Genomic DNA, 23,160 nt, shown 5'->3' on the forward strand with positions numbered 1-23,160 from the left:
GTATCGGTATTCATGACTTCAATTAAGAATAACTAAATTGACCACTTATATTTTTTGATATCCCTCCTATTATATAAGTGACGGTTGTAGAAGTATAAGTATTTGCTTTTTACGAAAAGCTTCTAATAAATAAAGGAGCTGTTTGGTGGGCTCTAGTCCAACAGTGGCAACCTTTCTTTCTAGAACAAGGGTTGGTTGCAAAATGCTATTTTTCTGACAAGCTTTCAAACAACACTGTATAGTACTACCGAGTCTTTGTAATTTCATACTACTAGCTATTCGTTTGTTTGTTATTTTTTGATTAGATTGTCAACTTGTCCCATTTTCTATCTGAAGAATCTCAGCAGCGATGTTTGTTCATTTGTTTGAAACATCACATTTAAGTGCCCATTTGTTCACTAAATTTTTTGCCTTGCCATCTTGCATTTTTTAAGTCTTGCGTGATGGAGGATATTGATCAACATTTCTTATCATTTGTTATTCTGTGGTGGAAATTATGTTTCGGGATAAGCTCATCGGGAAGAAATCAAAATGCTCAGTACTGAAGCAAATTATCTATTTCCTAGTGTTTCCTGTACATGATAATGTCACCCCTGTGTGGATCGACAATGGTATGGTTCCGCCCAGGCAGGCCATTGGGCACCTACATGTTGATCAACATCATCCTGCACACAACAGTTATTCAGATCATGGAGGAAATCTATCTTTCTGTAACTGAATTCCACCAAGAACGGATCTGATCATCAGAGTTAGCTGGGATCTTGAATTTGGTTCCAGTCCTGCTAACCATAATATACATCAATAAGATGAAAATATGATCCCCCATAATGCCATCGACTGTGATAAAGACATGGAAAATGTGAACATGTATTTATTGATTAGAGAAATTTCTTCAGTGATGGAATACATAACATAATACTACTCCATAAGCTCATACTGGTTATGGTTGGCCAGTATTTGTCGACTATTTGTTGAAGTTCTTGAAGTAATAACCCCACTTGACAACCAAATGATTATGCAATTAAGTCAAATTCACCATTCCATGGTCGTGGCTTAGACAAATCACAACCAGGTTCCTTCTATTCACAGTGAAATATTCGTGACAATATATGCATGCAAACAGCACGTGTGTTCACCATCACCTAGATGCAACTAGATGCACCAAATTAGTATTAGGTCCTTTCTCCTACGAGGAAAAACTAGTGTCACAGAATATGTTATGCAAGTAGAATGCAGCACAAAGGTACTTTTGGCAAAGTTAAAAAAAGAGAAATGAGAACAATCACCTGCTCACCAAGATTTGCAGATTGATGCTCTATTCCAATTGCTGAATCATCAGCAATTCTTTCAGTAATACCAATCAACTCCTGAAAATTTTTGAAGATGATGCAGTTGGATCAATCATGAACATGTTATCATCAACCAACTGAAGTGACCTGAACATCAAATTGCAAATGCCACCCATCAAATTTAAACCAAACAAGCAACTCAGTAAGATTACTATGTTTTTCTAGCTTCTCAGGCCATAGTCATCAGGACTGCAGTAGAACTGTGTAGCCTTTTTGTTTCATTACCTGCTACAGACAAGCAACAACTAAAATTTGTGAACTATATGAAGGCGATTATGTTGAAATACTTAAGGGGCATTCGTCATGTAGTGCTGACAACATAGTTAATTTGTCATTAGCTTGGTCCCTTTGCTGTAGAGAGCGAAATATACATATCAGTATACACCCCAGTCAGTTCATTGGGAATATTATTTTGGATTGATTATTATTGAGGAAGCCTTTGTATCATGTACTCGTGTAGGACACTATATGCTAACGAAAACATCTCTGTGCTCTAGGAATTGCTTGGCTCTGAATAACTCAATGAAGGATTTCCAGACTCCATGAAAGCCTACTTTATCTGTACAAGGAGTTCTATGTCCAGCAAACTGTCCAAATGTTAATCTAAACATATTTGGAGCAAGCTGGAAAACTAACGGAACAACTTTTTGACACATTTCTGGATGGGGCATCAGATATGTTTCCTCCAAAAAATATACAGATTATATACATGAACTTTGTGGGAATTTCCAGAATGAGGGTTATATTAAAAAGGTGCATAAAGATACTTTTACTACCTCATCCTGGTTGCAGTATGAATCAGTTGTTTCATTAGCATGAGGACTGCATTCTAGAGATTCCTGTCAGATGATTATATAGTAAGCTATATATCTTAAAATGAGTGCTGAACTAGGGTGTTGCAAACGACCAAAAATAACAGATAATAAAGTTTCCTGATACAAACTACTGTGGAAAAGCAAATTGAAAATTTAGGAAGTTAGGAACTCACAAACACATCACATACTAGTTCATTTTGTTCGAACACATGTTCACCTTCCTTTGCAAGATCTCTCAGAGTACCCTAGAAAGCCATTAAAACCAATATAAGATAATGAGAAGTGCTGTACGATAGCATGGGAATATTTCCAAAACAACGATACAGAAAATTAACTTTTAAAAGGTTAACATATGTGAGTGTCACAGGGTCCCAAAAATTAGCACCTTGTTTGCCCACATTAATCCACAAGCATTGCATAGTGTTCTTGGACCTTCTGGACCCCGACGCATTGCTGGAGTTGAAGTTTCCCAAACTCCACAATGTTGACATCTATGCACACTAGTTCCAGGAAAGAAGAGTCTCATATAGAAGAAGTAAGTTCATTCATCACTGACTCAGGCCTATTACTATAATTTATCAGGCTAGATTTAGGTTATGCGAGGACTGAGGAGACAGAGGTGAGAAGATCTAAACCTCATTATCAGTATTCGGTAGGTGATTAAGCAGAAATCAGAATCAAACTAAGTTCACAGTTACTAGCAAGTTAGGGAAAGCTCCATACTCACACTGGTACTGGTTGAGTGCTGTTGCCGGAATCCCAATTATCATCAGATATTTTGGACATATCCTTAACAGAAGCAAATTGACCATTTTTCTGAAGCATCCTAGCGGATATTCAACGAGAAAAAAGAATAAACTATTGAAGAATGAATCATGTTCATCTTGAGGAATCAAAGAAAATGCAGGTAGCAGTAACAACATGTTACACAAGACAAATAATTGGCATTTGGCAATATTTCCACACAAGTCACTGTACCATATAGGCACCATATTATTCATTATGACCTATATATGGCTATATGGGGTGATGAGTTGAATGAATTTTTTTTTCAGGAGATATGCACCATTAAAACACACCTACAACAGCTACCATTTCATCATAAACTTGTCTGGAAATTTTTATGTTATTGTAGCCATTCTCATAATGATTCAGTAGTAGCTTTACACAAAAGTGAGATCAGTTGAAAACTAAAATTACCTCTGAGCAACTTCTTTCCGGCAGGAGTATCTCATCTTCTTATCAAAGCATCTCTCTTTCCGCTTCTCACGAAACCTCAATAATGAGCGATCCTCCGAGAAACTGTAGGCTGGCTCAAATCATCATCTACACCCTATTGGCCCAGTTCACACATCACACATCATGCTTGTGACTTAAAAGCACTGCATCAAAAATCTTTAGGAAGCTATACGGCCACACCTATAGTTATAACAGAAGTACCTTATCATTTATTTGTAATAGTAATTCAGAGCTGGGAATACTGGTTGGCATCTCCCGACCTCCCAGGAGCAACAGCACTGCTTCCACCTAAAAATTAAGTAGTTTATGAGCTTCGGTTCCAATTAGCTAAAAACATCTCATTATATCTTCATTTTACCCGTTGCTTTAGATTCATAAAGCTTTTAAGTAAGAGAATGTACTTCCAAACAACACCAAAGACATCATCAACATTCAACAACCCGGTAGAAATAAACACAGTGAAACAGCATAAACACTTAAAACAGTAGAAATACAACTTCAATAATTGATAATCTCTGTATGTAAAATCTGCTAAGTAATCAAGTAAAGGTTATTCGAAATTGAACGTTAACTAGTGAAGATATAAACGAACCTTTTCCGGAGTAACAGCAGGAAACACGTAGAGTTGGCCTTGGAAAGAAATGGTGAGCTCACTAGTCCTGGCTGTCGGCGGCAGCAGCAGCAAGGACTGACTATTTACCGCCGTGGAAATTTCCTCCGTACTGACCATCGCCAAATCGCGGGAGCTGATGTCAAATCCTCCGCCGTTCTCATGCACTCTTATAGGCATGCTCGCATACTCAAACGGCATCCATGCGCGAGTGCAGGTAATCCGTCAGAAAAAGAAAGGGAAGCGAATTTGAAAACCCTAGGCCCAAATAGACGGCGGGAGAATTTGTGCAGAGGTGAATACTTGGTGCCTGCTAATTAGCGGGTGATTATTGAATCAATGATTAACTTTGCCAATAGCTATCTTTTTAACATTTCTCGGTTGATGCCTTAGTAGAAGCCCCAGTGAAAGCACCAGTAGTTGCCAAATCATCATGCCCTATATTTCTGCTGGAGTCCTAGTGCATGCCTTATCTCTTATCCACTTTTCATTTCAATTTTAAATCATTATTTTTTAATTTTATTTTTAATTAAACTAAAATACCAAAATATATTATATTAAACACCACAAATGCAAAAAAAAAAATTACATTACTTATTTAAATGTGAAACTACATCATACTTAGCTAAAAAAAAACAACATTAAAACTAAAATACTAAATTAAAAAAAATCAAACTAGTCATCTAAATTTGGTGCGTGAAAAGCGAAGAAAAATGGAGTATTTATAGTGTTTTTAATTAGGATTTATATAATTTATAAAAAAAAAAAAAAAACGGAAATGATAGGGCTCGGGCATCGGCCGCAATGGCGCCGATCTCACGCCGATGGATCGGGCAAGAGATGGAGCGCGACCGAACTTTCGGTCGTCTTCGGCATGCCCGAGACTTGCAATGGATGCCGATCATGCCCGAGCCCGATCTCGACCGATCGGGCGTGAGATCGGGCATCAATTGTGGATGCTCTAATGATTCGCTCAATTTTCTTTTCGTTTTTCAGTTCGGAAAAGGCGTAGAATTAAAGGTGCATTGGTGATGTTTGTTTAAGTATAAATTATTGATAAACTCCGATTTGCAAATAAATAAATAAATAAATATTTGTGTTATCATGTTGATTTCTCAAAGTTAAATGTTTGTTTAGTTTCACAATATTGTTTACATTGTTTTTAATCTATATAGAGAAGAAATTGTCTTCTAAGAATAGGATTTTGTTGAACATCAATCACGATCATCCATAGAAACGTCCAGAATATTATATCATGATCATCAACTAATGATAGATTTTAGCCAAAAAACAATCCAAGATGTAAAATTTAGAAACTGTTTTAGTTTGAACCATCTGAACTAGAAGTGATAGCTCTCTTAGAGCATTCACAAGGACTTCTCCACGGACTAGCACTAGGACTTTCTAAAAATATCTTCTGCCACGTCACTAGGACTTCCCACCTCACTGTCACATCACTAGGACATCCATTACACAATAGTGGACTAACAATAGGACTAGTTGATGCCCTAGCCCACAATAGCGGACGAGCGCACGGACAAGGAGACGGACGTCCGCCTTTTACGAAGGACGACCTCTCGTCCTCCTGGGACGTCGGTCACCCGCTTGCCGCCCACAACAGTGGACTAGCACACGGACTAGCGGCTAGTCCACTATTGTGGATGCTCTTAGGTTCTTTCCCCAAACTCTACGTGATTTTGATCCGACAACACGACTTTATCGTGGAGATGGATAGCTAGAAAAATGACAGATGAGCTTGGAGAAGTTTATCTACTATCATGCCAATTGCCAACAACTAAGAAATTATATACAGTATATAAAAATTAACTAAATGAGGGTAGGTGAGACAAAACTATAACATCAATTTCATTGCATATTGATTTCTATTATGCAGTATGCAACAAAAGAAAGCACGTGAAATTCAAAGTTGTTATCATCATCAAGAATCAGACACCAAATCTACCTAGTGAATTTAAAATTCCAATCATCTTCATTCACGCAAGTGATTGAACAGCAGGACAAGGAACTCCTAAAATCTTGATTCACGTGAAGTGTTTCTTATAACAACTGCAAAGTACAGTTTGAAGACCATTCACACACAAAAATGGAAGCAAAAACTTACCATATAATGATGTTTCCATGGCTGGCATTTGGGCACATGATACTTCGAGTTATCGAAGCGACTAGCAGCAAAAGGCGTGTTTGTTTCATATGTTTCCACCCCAAGAAACCTGCAGAGATTACCTGCCATTTCATCAGCTCTTATGGAGCTTGTGGAGATCCAAATGCAGCCGGTGGATGGACTAGCCGTGGATTGTGAGGCAACTATGGATATCCAGCAAGTTCAAACACCGCTCCTCAAGAAATCATACGACATGTTAGCTGAGCCATTTGAGCATCTGGTTGAGAAGGTCAAGCCAGATTTAATAGTCCTTGACTTTGCTGCATACCGAATCTTAGAAGTTGCTGCCAAATACGGCGTAAGCACTGCGTTTTTCAGCGTGTATACAGCTGCTACATTGGCTCACATGGGGCCACTGGCTGAGCTCAAGGAGGGAAAGCAGCATCCAAGTTCAGAATGCTACACACAGCCACCGGATTGGATTCCTTCTCCCCACACCGAGGAGTATGAAGCATGGATGGTGCACAATATACACGTCGCTGATGCATCAGGCTTGTCCACTGGCCAACGTTTGGCGAAGGTCGTTGAGGGAAGCAGCTTTGTGTTGGTGAGAAGCTGCGAAGAGTTTGAGAGCAACTACTTAAATATAATTCAACAAACATTTCAGAAGCCAGTTTTACCTATTGGCTTGCTTCCTCCAAAAAATGAAGAGAGCAAGAACGCATCAAGCTGGGCCGACACATGCAAATGGCTCGACGAGAGAGAGTCCAAGTCAGTGTTATTTGTAGGGTTCGGGAGCGAATACAAGATGCCCCTTGAGCAAATACACGAATTGGCATATTCAGTTGAGCTTTCAAGATTACCTTTCCTGTGGATTCTAAGGAAGCCAAAAGACGTGGATACTCGGGATTTACTGCCTCCTGGTTTTGGCAGGCGCACACTAAGCCAGGGTCTGGTTGTTCTTGGTTGGGCACCTCAGCAACAGATACTCGCCCATCCAGCGATAGGGGGATGTTTTTTCCACTCCGGCTGGGGAACAAGTATAGAATCTCTTGCTCATGGCCACCCACTAATTCTTCTCCCCATGTAGCAGGCCAAGGACTCACTGCTAAGCTGTTAGTGGAAAACCAAGTTGGATACGAGGTCCCCAGGAACGAGGATGGTACATTTAGTCGGGGCGTGGTTGCTGAATCCATAAGACGAGTTCTTGTAGAAGAACAAGGCAAGCAGTTGAGGCTCAAGGCAGCAGAGCTGCAAACTGTCTTTGGCGATCATGAGCATCAAGATAATTTATGGAACATCTCAAAAACATCACTACACAGAAGCAAGTGTAAGAAGATATCTCAGTGAAATGCAAAGACCTACAAGTTGTTATGCCTTACATATCTTTCTGTTGAAATCCATCTCTGTATCCACAACTACAACCTTTTTTCAGCTTTTGGCAATATTAAACTGGCCTCTTTCAAAGAATTTCCAAGGAAAATCGGAAACTAGAAACTAGATTGAACCTAATAAAATGCATAAAGTAAACATTCTGACTAGTTTATTTCAATACTCAATTAGCATAGAAATTAAAGGCACATATAATTAGTAAGTTGAGTTGGAACTTGGAACACACCCCATTTCCATCCATGGTTATAATGCAAAGGGCTTGTTCCATTACACATGAAAAATACTTAGCAGAAAGTTATCGTCTTATTAGCAGCTACTATAAAATGCAAAACCGAAGCAAAAACTTGAAGAATCTGGTAAACTTGAACTTGTATGAAGCTGAGGAGGAGCATGCATGTACTAATTTCATCTGCTGTCAACCATTGGAACCAATTCACAACTCGCATTAGATACGTCATTGTTCACCAGCACTTGCTGCACTTAGGTCCACTGACAAATCAAGAACCTAAACCAATTCATACGAGATTGAAATCATATGAATTAGTTATACTATTCTTTTATTATTTTGACAATATGTCTAAGCTTTACTGTCACACTCACCTTTCCAGTTATCTTGGTGTACATAGCCAAAACATCTTCCACAGTGGACTCAAAGTGTGTGGATGGGTCATAACTCTGCAATGCCATAACATGAAAATGTGATCATGATGTGACAAAGAGTGAAGCAGAGAAGAATGAGACGCGTACCATAGAAATATAACAGTGGTCAGAATCACAGTCATTTGTAGGTTGGTATCTGTCATAGGTTTCATAGAATATCTCATCAACTGGTCCGAGAAGGTCCACCCCGGGCTTCAGCTCAGCCTCCGGGTCGTCAGTTTCAGCTTCTGTCAAAACGAAAGCTATGTATTTGCCTTGTGGCGCCACGTTGTGATAGTATGAGCAGCAGAATAGATACCTAAGACAAATAAGAGATACACAAGTAAATGCTCCTACATTAATCAGAAAATAAAAGGTAAATTGGTTAGAAAACATACATGTCTGATTTGCGGCCCAGCTGCTTCTGTGGAATGATGACTTGAGTTGAGTGCGACTCTTGAGTGTCTGGGATCGGGTGGCTCATTATAATGACAGCACGCGCAACCTTCCCTACCTTCTCAACCTGAAATCAGAATTTATTTTGAAAACTATCTCCAAACTATATGTATGTCTTTGCTGATCACAAAGCCACAGAATGTTACCTTATCGGGTAAATATGAGGGGTCGCAGACAACTTTCTTGCACTTAGCTGTTTCTCCTTCAGATGTAACTCCAATTGCTACTCCATCATCATACTCCACCTGCAGATTGAAAGATAATTATCATGTCTCTTCACAGAAGAAGCCATGAACGAAGCTAGGATGTAACAACGAGTAGTTCTTGGAGGAGAAATGCATTGGATAGACAAGGTATTCAGAAAGTAGAAGAACTGAGAGATTATATAACCTTGCAGTCTGGCTTGCTTAGCATGTAAGTCCCACCATAAACTGCGCTCAGACGAGCAAATGCCTGTTTATTAGAGCATCATAGCAAGTCAAAACCATGATAACAACAGTATACATGTGAACTGATATGCAAAAAGAAGCAAACCTGAGGCAACTCTCCCAATCCGTACATAGGATAGAGGTAAGGAGATCCAGATTGAAATCTTGCCAAAGACTCTGCATACAGCTATTGTAGAGAAGAAAGTAGTAGTTTTCAGTTTAGAAACACTGTGATACTACTTATTTTATCATAGTATTGTACAGCAGAACAATGTAGACTGCAACTTTATTGAATCTCTCTACCTTCATTCTCTTCACAAAAGTCACTGCCGGTTTGTCCAGGTATTCATCGCTAAAATGCAGAGCCAGAGCATGGCCTATAAATTCAATCGTGTCATCTTCCAGTTCATACTTTCTGCATATTAGAGCACATGAGGCTGTCAGTCGAGAGTTCAAATTAGAAAAGGCAGCACATAACTATGATAAATTAGCGTTCCATTTCCAACATCACATAGGTTAGGATCAGGCGCCAATATCTGTTGATTCCTTATTTAGAACTTGGTGTAAATGGCATTGTGACAGAGTGATGCATAAGTGTGAGAAACGAACGAGATAAGTTCTCTTGCTGTAAGTGTGTCCAAATCCATCCCATGATGAGTCTTGGGATCAGTCTCATCAAAGTCTTGAACAAAAACAAAGAACTTGCGCGCACGCCTCTTCTCAAACAGGCCCATAAGTGGGGATTTCAGTGCCTCAACATCAGTTGCCGGAACCTTGTGGATCTGCAGCATAATTTCAAGTCAAGGTTGAACGAAAAAGGCAAAAATACAGAAAGTTAGCAAAAAATCATCAAACCTTTCCTTTATTGTAGACAAAACTACCATCTACGGCCTTGAAGTTGAGGTACTTGGTGACATCCGTATGAATCAAGACACGCACCAAAGTTCCATTTGCCATCATGAACTACAATAATTACATCAAAATCTCATTTTTACCAATAGTAAACAACATAAGTTATGAAACAAATGGCTTATGCATTGCAGTTTCTATCTTGGATTCTGTTATACCTTTGGGATCATATCAACGTTATACTCTCTACTTGCACCTAAATTCTCAGGCGGTTGCTCCTCTCCCCTGAAGCGCTTCCAGAGCTACAGAAAAGGAGATATGAAATCAGAATCACTTCAGTTTGTTACATCCAAATTAGATCACATTAATGGGAGATTGTGTGACCTGAATCAAATTGAGAGAGCTGGACTCTCCTCCATAATAGTCATTTTTGTCCATGTGTAGTACCTGTTTATTAAAACCAAAAGAATGGAACTCAACAATAATGTAAAATTAGTTGTTTATTAAAGTGTACTTCCTTTCGTTCTTCACCTGTCGTGCCATTTGAATGTCCCCGAACGAACAAAAAAATTTACTTCGTTCAAATTACAACATAAAGCAGAGGTTTTTAAAAAAATCAAGAAAACTAAAAGAGCTTTCCATTGTGTGACAAGATGATCAAGTACCTATAAATTTAGTGTATGTTTTGGATGAAATATTTGATCAGACAATAACAATAGTGTGTCTGAGATGGTTAGAATAGGAAATTGGCAAATAATATAATGCAGCAGATATAAAGCAATAATCCGAGTGAGAAGAAGATACTTTTAAGCCATCGACGGAGAGAAGGCCACTGAGAATGCATTCTTTAAGACCAGTACCGAGAACAATGACGTCGTACTCTTCATCCATGTCGCACACACAAAAAATGAGGCAGAAGAGATCTCAAAAGGAAATGGAAGAATAATGTAAGGGGAGAAATGTGAGGGAGGAAAGTGTAATATTAACAAGCAAATGAAGATCCGCAGTTGATGGCCACTGAAAATATTGAACCGTATACATTAAATTTGTTTTTTAACCATAAAACCGTTATAAGTAACTCCAGTCATTGGAATTACTAGTACTCCATTATTCATTTATAGATCTCTCTCTACACAAACAGAATTTACATGTACTGCTACATTGCTACTGCACTCATTGCATATGACTACACATTGTCTGCTTCTTCTCGTGGTATAGTAACACAAATTATAGTATTATGCAATTTATTGCGTGTGATTGTAGCTACTATAAATGGATAGACGAGTCAGTAAAATATAAACACTTCATTAGATTATTATATAACATCATATTTAATTTATACTAATATGTATTGGGTGAAAGATTATTTCCTATTTTCTAAACTGACTAATAACATTTTTTATCTAAGAAAGTTACACCTAGGATTCGGATATGCCACTTGTTATTTTTAAAATAAAATGTACAAATATTTATGTTGAAAGTATTAAATATGAAATATTATCCAAATAACCCTTATAATATTTAATAGTACAAAATTGTTCCAGATATAATATAATAAAGCACATGGCCCTGCCATAGGAAAAAACAATATGATTGAGATGAATAAAAAGCTAATGCAAAATGGAATTACTACTAGTTAATGGAGTATATTTTTTTCTGGTATATAGCAGTACTAGTTTTATGTGTTAGTGATGAAAAAGAATGAAGTAGAAACCATAATATTTTTATTTTGAAAAAATATCACTTTAAGTGGGATATGCTAAAAAGAAAAAGTATGAATGAAAAAGAGGGAGTAATTTATTTATTCACGTTCATAAAAATATATTTTTTCTAGCCATTTTTAGATTATAGTATATGTAAAATATCATTTGAAGAGGAGGAGGTAACCTTTCACTTATTTCACTGCCACAGCAACTTCTGCAAACAAAGCTCATCTACAAATTTAATCACATACGCATATGATATGATGATTTTTTTCGAGTCAAGCCTGTAGTAATACACCACACGTGCATGTTAGTAGTATATATATTTCAAGAATCCAGACATTAAGGCTACCGCTCTCCTATCTTTTCTCTCACTCTTCCTCCATTTCTCCTATTTAACTCCAAGTTCTACCAAACAATTTTACTTTCACGACATAATCCTTGTTGAAGGTATCAATTTGGTGCTTTCATTGGTGTTCTCTTTCTCCATGGCTTCCCCCAATCCTTCCAAAAATCCACACACACCTCCCATCGACTTGAAGGACCTCCTTCACGCAATTTCAAATTTAGGCAATGAACTACACGCTTCTCGTGTGGAGCAAACTGCATTGCATAATCGACTTCAACTTGTTGAGGCTTCCAACTCCAACAAATTCAACGATGGCAACTCACACCGGAAGACACTCCATGGGAAATCACCTGCATCAGCTAGCGGCCTCCTCCTTCAGTCACGGCGTCTTCCTCGACGTCCTCTGATACTACTCCGCGGATACGAATCTAGGCCCCGCGATTTGCTGGAGACGACCCCCTGGGTTGGATATTCAAAATCCAAAAATACTTTGACTACTTCCTCACCTCCGAGGAGGAGCGTCTTCACCTCGTTGCTATGCTGATCGACCATCCGGCGTCCGAGTGGTTTCGATATTATCAATCGAGTAATGCAGGCAGCTCTTGGCCGGATTTTCTCACTGCCGTTCGTCAGCGCTTTGACTCTGGGTATTATGAGAATTATGTTGGTTCTCTATCTAAACTAAGGCAGACGTCTTATGTTTTCGACTATCAAACGGCGTTCGAGACCTTGTTGAATAAGGTTACTGGAGTGGATGAGTTCACCCTTATAGCTATGTACATAGCGGGGTTAAAGCAGCCGGTGCACAGAGAGCTAAATCTTGGTAATCCTACATCACTTCAGGATGCTTTTGCACTTGCGCGTGAGCTAGCGGCATGTCACGCTGAGTCTGCTGCCTTACTGCAGCCTCAACGTCGTTCTTGGAGTCCACGTGACTCACCTGTACCATCATCTGGTCAACCACCGTCGAGTTCGAGGCAACCCTCGCACTCCTCTCGCCCCAATCTTCCCGCTGATGTTGCATCTTTGCCTATAGTTCGACTAACATCTGCTCAGAAGGAGGAGAAGGCGCGCAAAGGCCTTTGCTGGTTTTGTGATGATAAGTGGGTGACTGGTCATCGTTGTCCACGCCGCTTTCTTGTCCTTGTTGGTGATGAGGACGAGGAAGATTCTGATGCAGACCCTACCAGCCAGCCAGCTGATGAGACTCTTATTTCGGCTGACATATCTAGCATTCATTCCCTTGCTGGTTCTACAAGTCCACAATCACTCAAAATTACTGGCTTTGTGAATGGAGTGTCGGTTCAGGTCCTTATCGACGGTGGAAGCTCCCACAACTTTCTACAACCATCAGTGGCTGAGAAGCTAAGTCTTACACTGCACCCTGTTTCACCTTTTCGAGTCTATGTCGGAAATGGTGACTCTCTACGTTGCTCTTATATTTGCAAATCCACCCCTATTTGTTTGCAGGAGCATATGTTCGAGATTGATTTATACGTTCTTTGTTACGGAACGGCCTTCGGCAAGGCTGGGGGAGGAGACTGAGCTTCGCGTGGAGGACACAGATGCTGACACAACGGAGCAGCAGGAGCAGCCACCGGCGAGGCGCGAGCGGTCTGCCCGGCGGCAATCCAAGAGGACGTCGCATTACGGTGATTTTGTGTCTCGATAGATAATTACTAGTTATTTTAGAGTCTTTAATTATTGTATTTTTCCTTTTTGAAGCACAGTATTTTTAATTATTTATTCGTTGAGTGACGTTAAGCTCCTTTCCGGGTTTTCTTTGTTGATTCTTTTCCGGATCGTAGGTCGAATCAACCCTAGGGTCCTTAGTATAAATATGTGTATATTTTATTTCCCCATTCAAGAAATAAAATATTTTCACGCAGCTTTTCTTCTTTCTTGCGCAAAATGCAAGTAAACCTAGTTCGACGCCGAATTGATCGACGGGCAATCGCTCCCGCGACGTTCGACGCGGATTTATCATAGTTGGGGAACTTTTTCCTAACAAGTTGGTGCTTTCATTCTCGTACTCAGTGGTACCATGTCTCATTCAGGATCGATGCGTACGGAACCTGCGACGATTCTCGGATTGGGGCCCCTTCCGACGGTCACAAAGCCGTTGGACGCTGGCGCGCTGGCGCTGGAGCATGTGTTGGCGTCTCTGGCCAGAGTGGAGGCGCGTGTTGAGGCAACTGATCGCCGTGTGGCTTCGTTCATTCCGCCGCAGCGGCCGGAGCCAGAACCACCGTCATCAGGGGGTTCTCAACCACCGATCTATACCCAGGCGATAGGGGTTTCGCACTCGTCGCTATCGCGGCCTATGTTCTCGGAGGCCTTGTTGGGGATCAGTCAGGGGTACACACAACCGATTATGCAGCAATGGGGCAGTCTGGGTTTGGATCCCTCCGGGACGTGGCAGCCACCCCCTCCTTCGGGTATTGGACTCTCGGCGGCTATGACTCAGTCGTCATGGGACCCACCACGGGCTGGATTGGGGGGGCCTTTGGCTCTACAGCCGTCATGCTGGGACAATCCGGCTGCACGTCAGAATTTTGAACCTCAAAGGCAGTTCAAGATGCAGAAACCGAGGTTTGATGGTTCCGAGGTAGGTAATTGGATCTCCAGAGTTCAATACTATTTTGAACATTTGTTGATGCCAGAGGAACACAGGCTTCACTATGTGGTGATGCTATTCGACCCGCCGGCGTCAGAATGGGTATTCAATTATCGCGCGAATAACCCACAAGCGCGCTGGTCGGTCTTTCTAGAGGACGTGCGTCGTCGTTTCGACCCTCAGTATTTCCAAAATTTCATCGGCCTGATCGCGAAGCTTTGTCAGACAGGGTCATTAGCCGAGTATCACACAGCTTTTGAGATGATGCTTAATCGTGTGCGAGGAGTTCCGGAGTTTGTGTTGCTGCCAATTTATATCGAGGGATTACAACAACCTGTTAAAAACCAGGTCAAACATCAGAATCCCCCCTCGGTTGCCGCGGCTATGGCTTTGGCGATAGAATATGATTCCTGCTTGGAGAAGTCGCCGGTGACGTCGGGGTTTAAGAACCGGAATTGGCAGAACAGGGAGAACCGCCAGCAGCAGCAGCACTCGCAGCTGCCTTCGTCCACCCCCTCCTCTCAGCCGAATCGAGCAGCGGCGCCTAAAGGGTCGGAGTACTCCAAATTGCCAGTGGTGCGAATTTCGGCAACAGAACGGGCGGAACGCACGAGGCTGGGTCTGTGTTGGTGGTGCCCAGAGAAGTGGGTTCCTGGGCATTCCTGCAAAGGCAGATTTCTTGTGTATATGGGTGAGGATTTGGACTCGGACGAGGAGCTGGAGGATACACCGGATGATAAGAAAGATGACCCAGTTATTTCTGCAGACCTATCTCATATCTACGCCTTAGAGGGCCGCCAAAGAGAGGAGGCTATCGAGCTGAGGGGATTAATCGGGGCCTCAACGGTCAGAATATTGGTGGATACGGGGAGCTCCCATAATTTCGTGCACCCCTCGGTGGCTGAGAAAATGGCGCTGCCGTTGCGCCAAATTCGCCCATTTCGTGTTTACGTTGGAAACGGTGAGTCTTTACTATGTTCTCACACAACTATCCAAACTAGATTGGTTATTCAGAAACACGTTTTTTTGATTGATTTCCACATTTTGCCTGTGCATGGTCCCGAGGTGATTTTGGGGAGAACTTGGCTTAAGCAACTGCGACGGGTGACTAGTGATTACGTGGAAGGCACTTTGGAATTTCTTAAGAATGGGAAGCGTGTTTGCCTCAAGTTGGTGCCCCCAGATGCAGTTGCAGTCTCCCTTTGGACTTTCTCTTCCCTGCTCACTCTGCAGGGCGGCCCAGAGTTATTTGAATTGGTGCAGTTGCCGGCGCATAGTCAGTCGACAGAGCCGGAGACACCCCCTGACTTTCCCTCGGACATTGCAGAGGAGATTCAGAGCGTGTTGGTGTCACACGGGGCGGTATTTGGACTACCCTCTGGGATGCCTCCGAAGAGGCAGTTTGACCACAGGATCCACCTAGCACCGGATTCTAAGCCGGTTAACGTACGCCCGTTCGTTACCCGTACTTTCAGAAAAATGAAATTGAAAGGCAGGTGAAGGAAATGTTGGACGCGGGCATAATTCGGCCAAGTCAGAGCCCCTTTTCGTCCCCGGTCCTGCTGATCAGAAAGAAGGACGGCTCCTTTCGCTTTTGCATTGACTACCGTGCATTGAACGCGGTAACAGTTCCGGATCATTTCCCTATTCCGAAAACGGACGAGCTCTTCGATGAGCTGGGGGCGGCGCGGTTCTTTACTAAGCTTGATTTGCGGTCGGGCTATCATCAGATTAGAATGAACGAGGGGGATGTTTTTAAGACGGCATTTCGGACACACGACGGTCATTTTGAATTCTTGGTCATGCCTTTTGGCTTGACAAATGCCCCGTCAACATTTCAGGCTGCGATGAATGCCATTTTTCGACCATTGCTCCACCAGTCGGTAATTGTGTTTTTCGACGATATTCTCGTCTACAGTCCTTCCCTGATGGCTCACGTTCGTCATCTACATGAGGTTCTATCTATTTTGAAGGCTAATCATTTTTATATTAAGTTGTCAAAATGCACGTTTGCTTGTGCCACAGTTGAGTACTTGGGACACTTGATCAAGGAGGGACAGCTTAAGGCGGACCCGGCCAAAATTGAGGCGATGGTGGCATGGCCCGTGCCGAAAACGGTGAAGCAGTTGCGAGGTTTTCTAGGCCTCACAGGGTATTATAGGCGTTTCATCGAGCATTACGCCTCCATTGCGGGTCCTTTGACGGAATTGTTGAAGAAGGACAGCTTCGTGTGGTCGGAGGCTGCAGATGAGAGTTTCTCCGCCTTGAAGACAGCAATGTCTTCAGCTCCGGTGCTTCGTTTGCCAAATTTTGAGCACACATTTGTTTTGGAAACGGATGCGTCAGATTTTGGAGTTGGTGCGGTGCTTTTACAGGGGGGCCATCCGTTGGCTTTTTTTAGTAAGAAATTGGGTCCTAAGCGACGCGTGGCGTCGACCTATCATAAAGAATTGTATGCGATCGTTGAGGCAGTACAAAAATGGCGCCAATATTTACTAGGCAGGGAGTTCGTAATTCGCAGTGATCAGAAAAGTCTTAAAGAACTTTTGCAGCAGATAATTCAGACTCCGGATCAGCAGTTCTATGCCCGAAAACTGATGGGTTACAAGTTTCGAATTGAATACAAGACGGGGGCCTCGAATAAGGCGGCAGATGCGCTGTCTAGACGCGACGTCGAGGATGAGGTCGTCGTGGAGGCTGATGAGGCGGGCCCTTCGCGTGGGGATGAGGTACCGATCGCGGCTGAGGAGATTGGCCACGCGTTATTGACTGCCAGCCACCCCGTCCCTGATCTGTGGGAAATTCTGTGACGAGAAACAAGCACTACACCAGATTTGATTGAGTTGCGAGCGGCGCTGCAGCACGGTACGGCGGATCCGGCGATCTCCTTGGTGGACGGGCTGCTTTATTTTAACCGCCGGGTTTATGTGAGTCGCGATTCGGAGGCCAAGGCTGCTCTATTACACGAGCATCACGCCTCACCGGCGGCTGGTCACCCGGGGGTGGACCGCACGTTTCGGCGTTTAGTGGCTTCATTTTATTGGAAGGGGATGAGAAAGGATGTGAAGAAGTTTGTGGATTCCTGTTTCGAGTGTCAAACCACCAAATACTCGACTCAAAAGCCGGCGGGACTTCTCCAACCGTTGCCCATTCCGTCCAAGGTTTGGGAGGATGTCTCGATGGACTTCATTACCGGGCTCCCACCGTCCCGAGGGTACACGGGTGTAATGGTGGTGGTGGACCGACTTTCAAAGTACGCTCACTTCGCCTTGTTGCCGGTACGCTATAACGCGCTGAGAATAGCTAACTTGTTCATTGAGACGGTGGTTAAGCACCATGGTTTCCCAAACACACTCGTGTCCGACAGAGATCCGGTTTTCTTGAACGAAGTTTGGGAGGAGATGCTGAGATTGAGTGGCACGAAGCTGCACTTTTCGACGGCTTATCATCCTCAGACGGATGGACAGACAGAGGTGCGAAACAGAGGGCTGGAACAATATCTACGTGCTTTTACCGCGGATAAGCCGACCAAATGGGCGAATTTTTTGCCGTGGGCGGAGCTAGCATTGAATTGTTTCCACCACGAGGGCTTGGGGACGTCGCCTTTTGAGGCGTTATATGGGCGAGAACCGCCCCCTTTGATCGCAGCACCTCCGTCGGCCACAACCCCACCGGATGTAGTAGCCTTGATTAGGCAGCGTGGGGATACTATCGTGATGCTCCGCAAGAACCTAGAGAAGGCGCAGCAGCGAATGCGGGAAGCGGCGAATCAGCACCGGCGTGATGTGGAGTTTAGTGTGGGAGATAAGGTATTATTGAAGCTCCAGCAATATAGGCAATACTCGGTGGCCAAGCCCCTTTCTTCTAAGCTGTCTCGACGTTTTTATGGACCATTTGAAATTTTGGAGCGCATTGGCCAGGTGGCGTATCGTTTGAAGTTGCCGGAGGGAAGCCGGGTGCACAATGTGTTCCACGTGGGCCTCCTTAAGCCTTTTGTGGAAGATTCGCGCTGGAGTGTCACAGAATTCGACGGTGGAAGCTCCCACAACTTTCTACAACCATCAGTGGCTGAGAAGCTAAGTCTTACACTGCACCCTGTTTCACCTTTTCGAGTCTATGTCGGAAATGGTGACTCTCTACGTTGCTCTTATATTTGCAAATCCACCCCTATTTGTTTGCAGGAGCATATGTTCGAGATTGATTTATACGTTCTTTGTTACGGAACGGCCTTCGGCAAGGCTGGGGGAGGAGACTGAGCTTCGCGTGGAGGACACGGATGCTGACACAACGGAGCAGCAGGAGCAGCCACCGGCGAGGCGCGAGCGGTCTGCCCGGCGGCAATCCAAGAGGCCGTCGCATTACGGTGATTTTGTGTCTCGATAGATAATTACTAGTTATTTTAGAGTCTTTAATTATTGTATTTTTCCTTTTTGAAGCACAGTATTTTTAATTATTTATTCGTTGAGTGACGTTAAGCTCCTTTCCGGGTTTTCTTTGTTGATTCTTTCCCGGATCGTAGGTCGAATCAACCCTAGGGTCCTTAGTATAAATATGTGTATATTTTATTTCCCCATTCAAGAAATAAAATATTTTCACGCAGCTTTTCTTCTTTCTTGCGCAAAATGCAAGTAAACCTAGTTCGACGCCGAATTGATCGACGGGCAATCGCTCCCGCGACGTTCGACGCGGATTTATCATAGTTGGGGAACTTTTTCCTAACATTCTTCCTATCCATGGCCCGGATATTGTGTTGGGCGTACAGTGGCTGCAGAGGTTGGGAAAAATTACCCACGACTATGCAAATATGACGATGGAGTTTACATGGGATGCCTCCACAATAACACTGCGTGGTGACGTAAGAGGCCCGCGCCCCATTTCAATCAACAACTTGTCGGATGCAGGGACTTTTCCATCTGATGTTCCTCATGTCATAGGTGGACTCTTAACAGCACACAAGGTGGTCTTTCAACTTCCTTCAGGGTTGCCACCTAGCCGAGTTTGGGATCATCGCATTCATCTACAACCCGACACTGCTCCTATCAATGTCCGGCCCTACCGTTATCCATATTTTCAAAAAAATGAAATTGAAAAGCAGGTGCGCGAGATGTTGCAACAGGGCATAATTCAACCGGGCCACAGCCCCTTTTCTTCACCGGTTTTATTGGTTCGCAAGAAGGACGACAGTTTTCGTTTCTGTGTCGATTACAGGGATTTGAACACGGCCACGGTCCCCGATCAGTTCCCAATTCCTACTACGGACGAATTGTTCGATGAGTTAGGTGCGGCTCGTTGTTTCACCAAGCTAGACTTACGATCCGGTTATCATCAAATCCGGATGCAAGCGGGAGATGTTTACAAGACGGCTTTTCGAACTCATGATGGTCATTTTGAGTTTTTAGTCATGCCCTTTGGCTTGACGAACGCTCCTTCCACATTCCAAGCCGCCATGAATAGTATTTTTCAGCCATTCCTTCGCAAATTTGTTATTGTCTTTTTTGACGATATTTTGATCATTAGCACAACTCTAGCATCTCATGCTGATCATCTTCATCAAGTGCTACAGGTTTTGGCTAAAAATTGTTTCTTTGTAAAGCTGGAGAAGTGTTCTTTTTGTAAGCCGTCCGTCGATTACTTGGGACATATAATAGGTGATGGTCACCTAAAAGCTGATCCTGCGAAAATTGATGCCATGTTGGCTTGGCCGGTTCCCTCTTCCACGAAACAACTTCGAGGTTTCTTGGGATTGACGGGTTATTATCGTCGCTTTATTGCAGGTTATGCCATGATTGCTGCTCCTCTTACAGATTTACTTAAGAAGGACAATTTTCAATGGTCTCCTATCGCTACAGCAAGCTTTGAGCAGCTAAAGCAGGCCATGACGAGCGCTCCTGTCCTCCATTTACCAGATTTTTCATTGCCTTTTTATGTGGAAACTGATGCATCTGACATTGGTATTGGTGCCGTGTTGCTTCAGGCTGGCCACCCCTTGGCATTTTTTAGCAAGAAGATGGGCCCTCGTCGGCGTGCGGCTTCGACTTACCATAAAGAGTTATATACCATTGTCGAGGCAGTACAAAAATGGTGACAATATCTCTTGGGTCGTGAGTTCATAATTCGCAGTGATCAACAAAGTTTGAAGGAGCTTTTGCTGCAGGTCATCCAAACACCCGAGCAGCAATTTTATATACGCAAGTTGATGGGTTTCAAATTCAAGATTGAATATAAATCTGGGTCTTCTAACCAAGCAGCTGATGCACTCTCTCGTCGCCATTCTGATGAGCCCGCTGTGGATTTATTTTCCACATATGCTTGCCCACTACCAACTCTTTAGGATTCGTTGTGTGCCGAGACAGCTTCACTCCAAGACCTCCGTGACTTACAAAAGACTATATTGGAAGGCTCAGCACCAACACCATTCTCCTTTCAAGATGGATTGATTTTCTATAATCGCAGAATCTATGTGAGTCCTTCATCCTCAGTCAAACAGGCCATTCTCGAAGAATTCCATAGTACTCGTACTGCTGGCCACCCCGGGGTTGAGAGAACATTCCGCGTGTTGCTGCTGCTTTTCACTGGCCAAAAATGAGGGCTGATATCCGCTCTTATGTTGCGTCTTGCTTAGTGTGTCAGACGACTAAGTATTCTACTCAAAAACCCGGCGGACTCATTCAACAGCTGCCAATTCCGAATCAGGTTTGGGATTCTGCATCAGTGGATTTCATAACTGGCCTTCCTAGCTCTCAAGGATGCACGGTGATTATGGTGGTCGTTGATCGGCATTCCAAATATGCTCATTTTGGTACCCTCCCTGCCAATTTTGATGCTCCAAAGGTTGCAGCTCTATTTGTTGATGTCGTTGTAAAATTGCATGGATTTCCACAGTCACTAATTTCTGATCGTGATCCTGTTTTTATGAGTTCTTTTTGGAAGGAACTATTGAAGTTAAGTGGAACGTCCCTTAAATTTAGCACAGCCTATCACCCGCAATCTGACGGTCAAACGGAGGTGATGAATCGGGGTTTAGAGCAATATCTTCGAGCTTTCACACATGATCGCCCGAAACACTGGTCTCATTTCTTGCCTTGGGCTGAACTTGCCCTCAATAGTAGCTTTCATGAGGGTCTTCGAACATCTCCTTTTCGCGTTCTTTATGGTCGTGATCCTTCGGAGCTCTTTCACACAAGAACCATCCGATCCTCCATCCCATCAGTCGAAGAATTGCTTAAAGAACGTGCTGAGGTACTGCATGAAATCAAAGGACATCTAGCAAAGATGCAGCAAAGGCTTCAAGACTCAGCTAATAAGCATCGCCGCGATGTCTCATTTGCCATAGGCGACCTTGTGCTGCTCAAGCTACACCCTCGCCGTCAACATTCACTTGCTCGCCCATTATCGACGAAGTTGTCACAACGATTTTATGGCCCATTCCAGGTGCTTGAACGTATTGGCGAGGTTGCTTATCGCCTTCAGTTGCCAGACGGAGTTCGCATTCATAATGTCTTCCATGTCTCTCTTTTGAGACCTTTTGTGCCTGGTCCGACACAGCCAAAAACAATGCCACTTCCTTCGGTCTTCCTTAATGGCTCTCCAGTCGCGACACCGTTGTCGGCTTCAGCTCGCAGGACCATCTTTCTCAATGGTGAACCTCAAGAACAATGGTTAGTACACTGGGATGATAGCTCCATCGACGCCACTACTTGGGAACCAAAGGATGAGCTCCTTCTTCGTTTTCCAACTCTCAGCCTTGAGGACAAGGCCGTTGACGTCCCCGGAGGAGTTGATACCGGCTGCTCTATCACTACCCCACTAAATCCCATGCACACCTCCACAACATTAACCAATTCCCCCACTAATCCTACAACCGATCCACCTCATCACTCACAAACCTCCACAACATCCACCATTCCTCCCACTACCTCTACAACCGCCCCACCACATCCATCAACCGCTAACTGCCCCACCACTTCCAAGTCTAGGCCACGAAGAAAGGTGCAGCCGCCCTCACGGTTCTAAGACTTTATCTAATGAAGAAGTTGTATTTTAATTAGCTTAGTTTGTTTCATGTAATAGAGTCTAGTAGTTATAAGTTTCGGGTTTTCTTTGTCGGTTCTTTCCCGGAACGTAGAAAGAGAGTCGAACCGCATAGGGTCCTTAGATAATTATATAAAGCCTTGTCATCCTACGATTAATATCAAGAATCCAGACATTAAGGCTACTGCTCTCCTATCTTTTCTCTCACTCTTCCTCCATTTCTCCCATTTAACTCCAAGTTCTACCAAACAATTTTACTTTCACGACATAATCCTTGTTGAAGGTATCAACTGGTACGCGATCCTCCGCCTCACGCCGCAGCAGGGCCGCGAATCGGAGCTCGTGGCCTCCCAGTACCGCAGCCTCGCCATCGTCTTAAACCCTCAGAAGAATAAATTCCCCTTCTCCGACCAGGCCTTCCGCCTCGTGGTCGATGCATGGAGTATTAGAAATGGGTCACTCACCCCTTAAAAGGCCTCATAAGGGGGAGAGTTATCCACACTTATATAGAGAAGCTAGGATCATCACCAAGCCGATGTGAGACAAGGATTTAGAGAATTT

General features: G+C 43.3%; 2 protein-coding genes and 1 pseudogene across 2 annotated transcripts; 1 reads left to right on the forward strand and 2 right to left on the reverse strand.

Annotated features, from left to right (window-relative positions):
• Positions 1-515: 515 nt before the first annotated feature.
• Positions 516-4,357, reverse strand: LOC125218243 (annotated as a pseudogene).
• A 1,920-nt stretch (positions 4,358-6,277) lies between these two features.
• Positions 6,278-7,485, forward strand: LOC125221246 (UDP-glycosyltransferase 91A1-like). Its single transcript, XM_048123371.1, has 2 exons — positions 6,278-7,175; positions 7,229-7,485. The coding sequence occupies exons 1-2, from the start codon at positions 6,278-6,280 to the stop codon at positions 7,483-7,485; spliced, it is 1,155 nt and encodes a 384-aa protein (XP_047979328.1).
• Positions 7,486-7,656: 171 nt separating this feature from the next.
• LOC125224248 (guanosine nucleotide diphosphate dissociation inhibitor At5g09550-like) lies at positions 7,657-10,844 on the reverse strand. The gene is made up of 13 exons (XM_048127613.1): positions 10,704-10,844; positions 10,284-10,346; positions 10,118-10,201; positions 9,906-10,013; positions 9,660-9,832; positions 9,354-9,465; positions 9,157-9,237; positions 9,013-9,075; positions 8,769-8,867; positions 8,565-8,689; positions 8,275-8,485; positions 8,128-8,202; positions 7,657-8,032 (listed from the first exon to the last, which is right to left on the reverse strand). The coding sequence occupies exons 1-13, from the start codon at positions 10,788-10,790 to the stop codon at positions 7,982-7,984; spliced, it is 1,332 nt and encodes a 443-aa protein (XP_047983570.1). The 5' UTR covers positions 10,791-10,844; the 3' UTR covers positions 7,657-7,981.
• Between the last annotated feature and the right edge of the window lie 12,316 nt (positions 10,845-23,160).

The sequence above is a fragment of the Salvia hispanica genome, chromosome 4, assembly GCF_023119035.1.
Source record: "Salvia hispanica cultivar TCC Black 2014 chromosome 4, UniMelb_Shisp_WGS_1.0, whole genome shotgun sequence".
Taxonomy (NCBI): domain Eukaryota; kingdom Viridiplantae; phylum Streptophyta; class Magnoliopsida; order Lamiales; family Lamiaceae; genus Salvia; species Salvia hispanica.

What these genes read in the sequence shown, in the direction of transcription:
- LOC125221246 (XM_048123371.1), top strand. Translation starts at nt 6,278, where the DNA reads ATGGAGCTTGTGGAGATCCAAATGCAGCCGGTGGATGGACTAGCCGTG. An exon ending in CCACTCCGGCTGGGGAACAA is followed by an intron (nt 7,176 to 7,228) that starts GTATAGAATCTC and finishes CCCATGTAGCAG; the next exon opens with GCCAAGGACTCACTGCTAAG.
- LOC125224248 (XM_048127613.1), bottom strand. Translation starts at nt 10,790, where the DNA reads ATGGATGAAGAGTACGACGTCATTGTTCTCGGTACTGGTCTTAAAGAA. An exon ending in CCTCATATTTACCCGATAAG is followed by an intron (nt 8,690 to 8,768) that starts GTAACATTCTGT and finishes TTCTGATTTCAG; the next exon opens with GTTGAGAAGGTAGGGAAGGT. An exon ending in ACACCAAGATAACTGGAAAG is followed by an intron (nt 8,033 to 8,127) that starts GTGAGTGTGACA and finishes GAATTGGTTTAG; the next exon opens with GTTCTTGATTTGTCAGTGGA.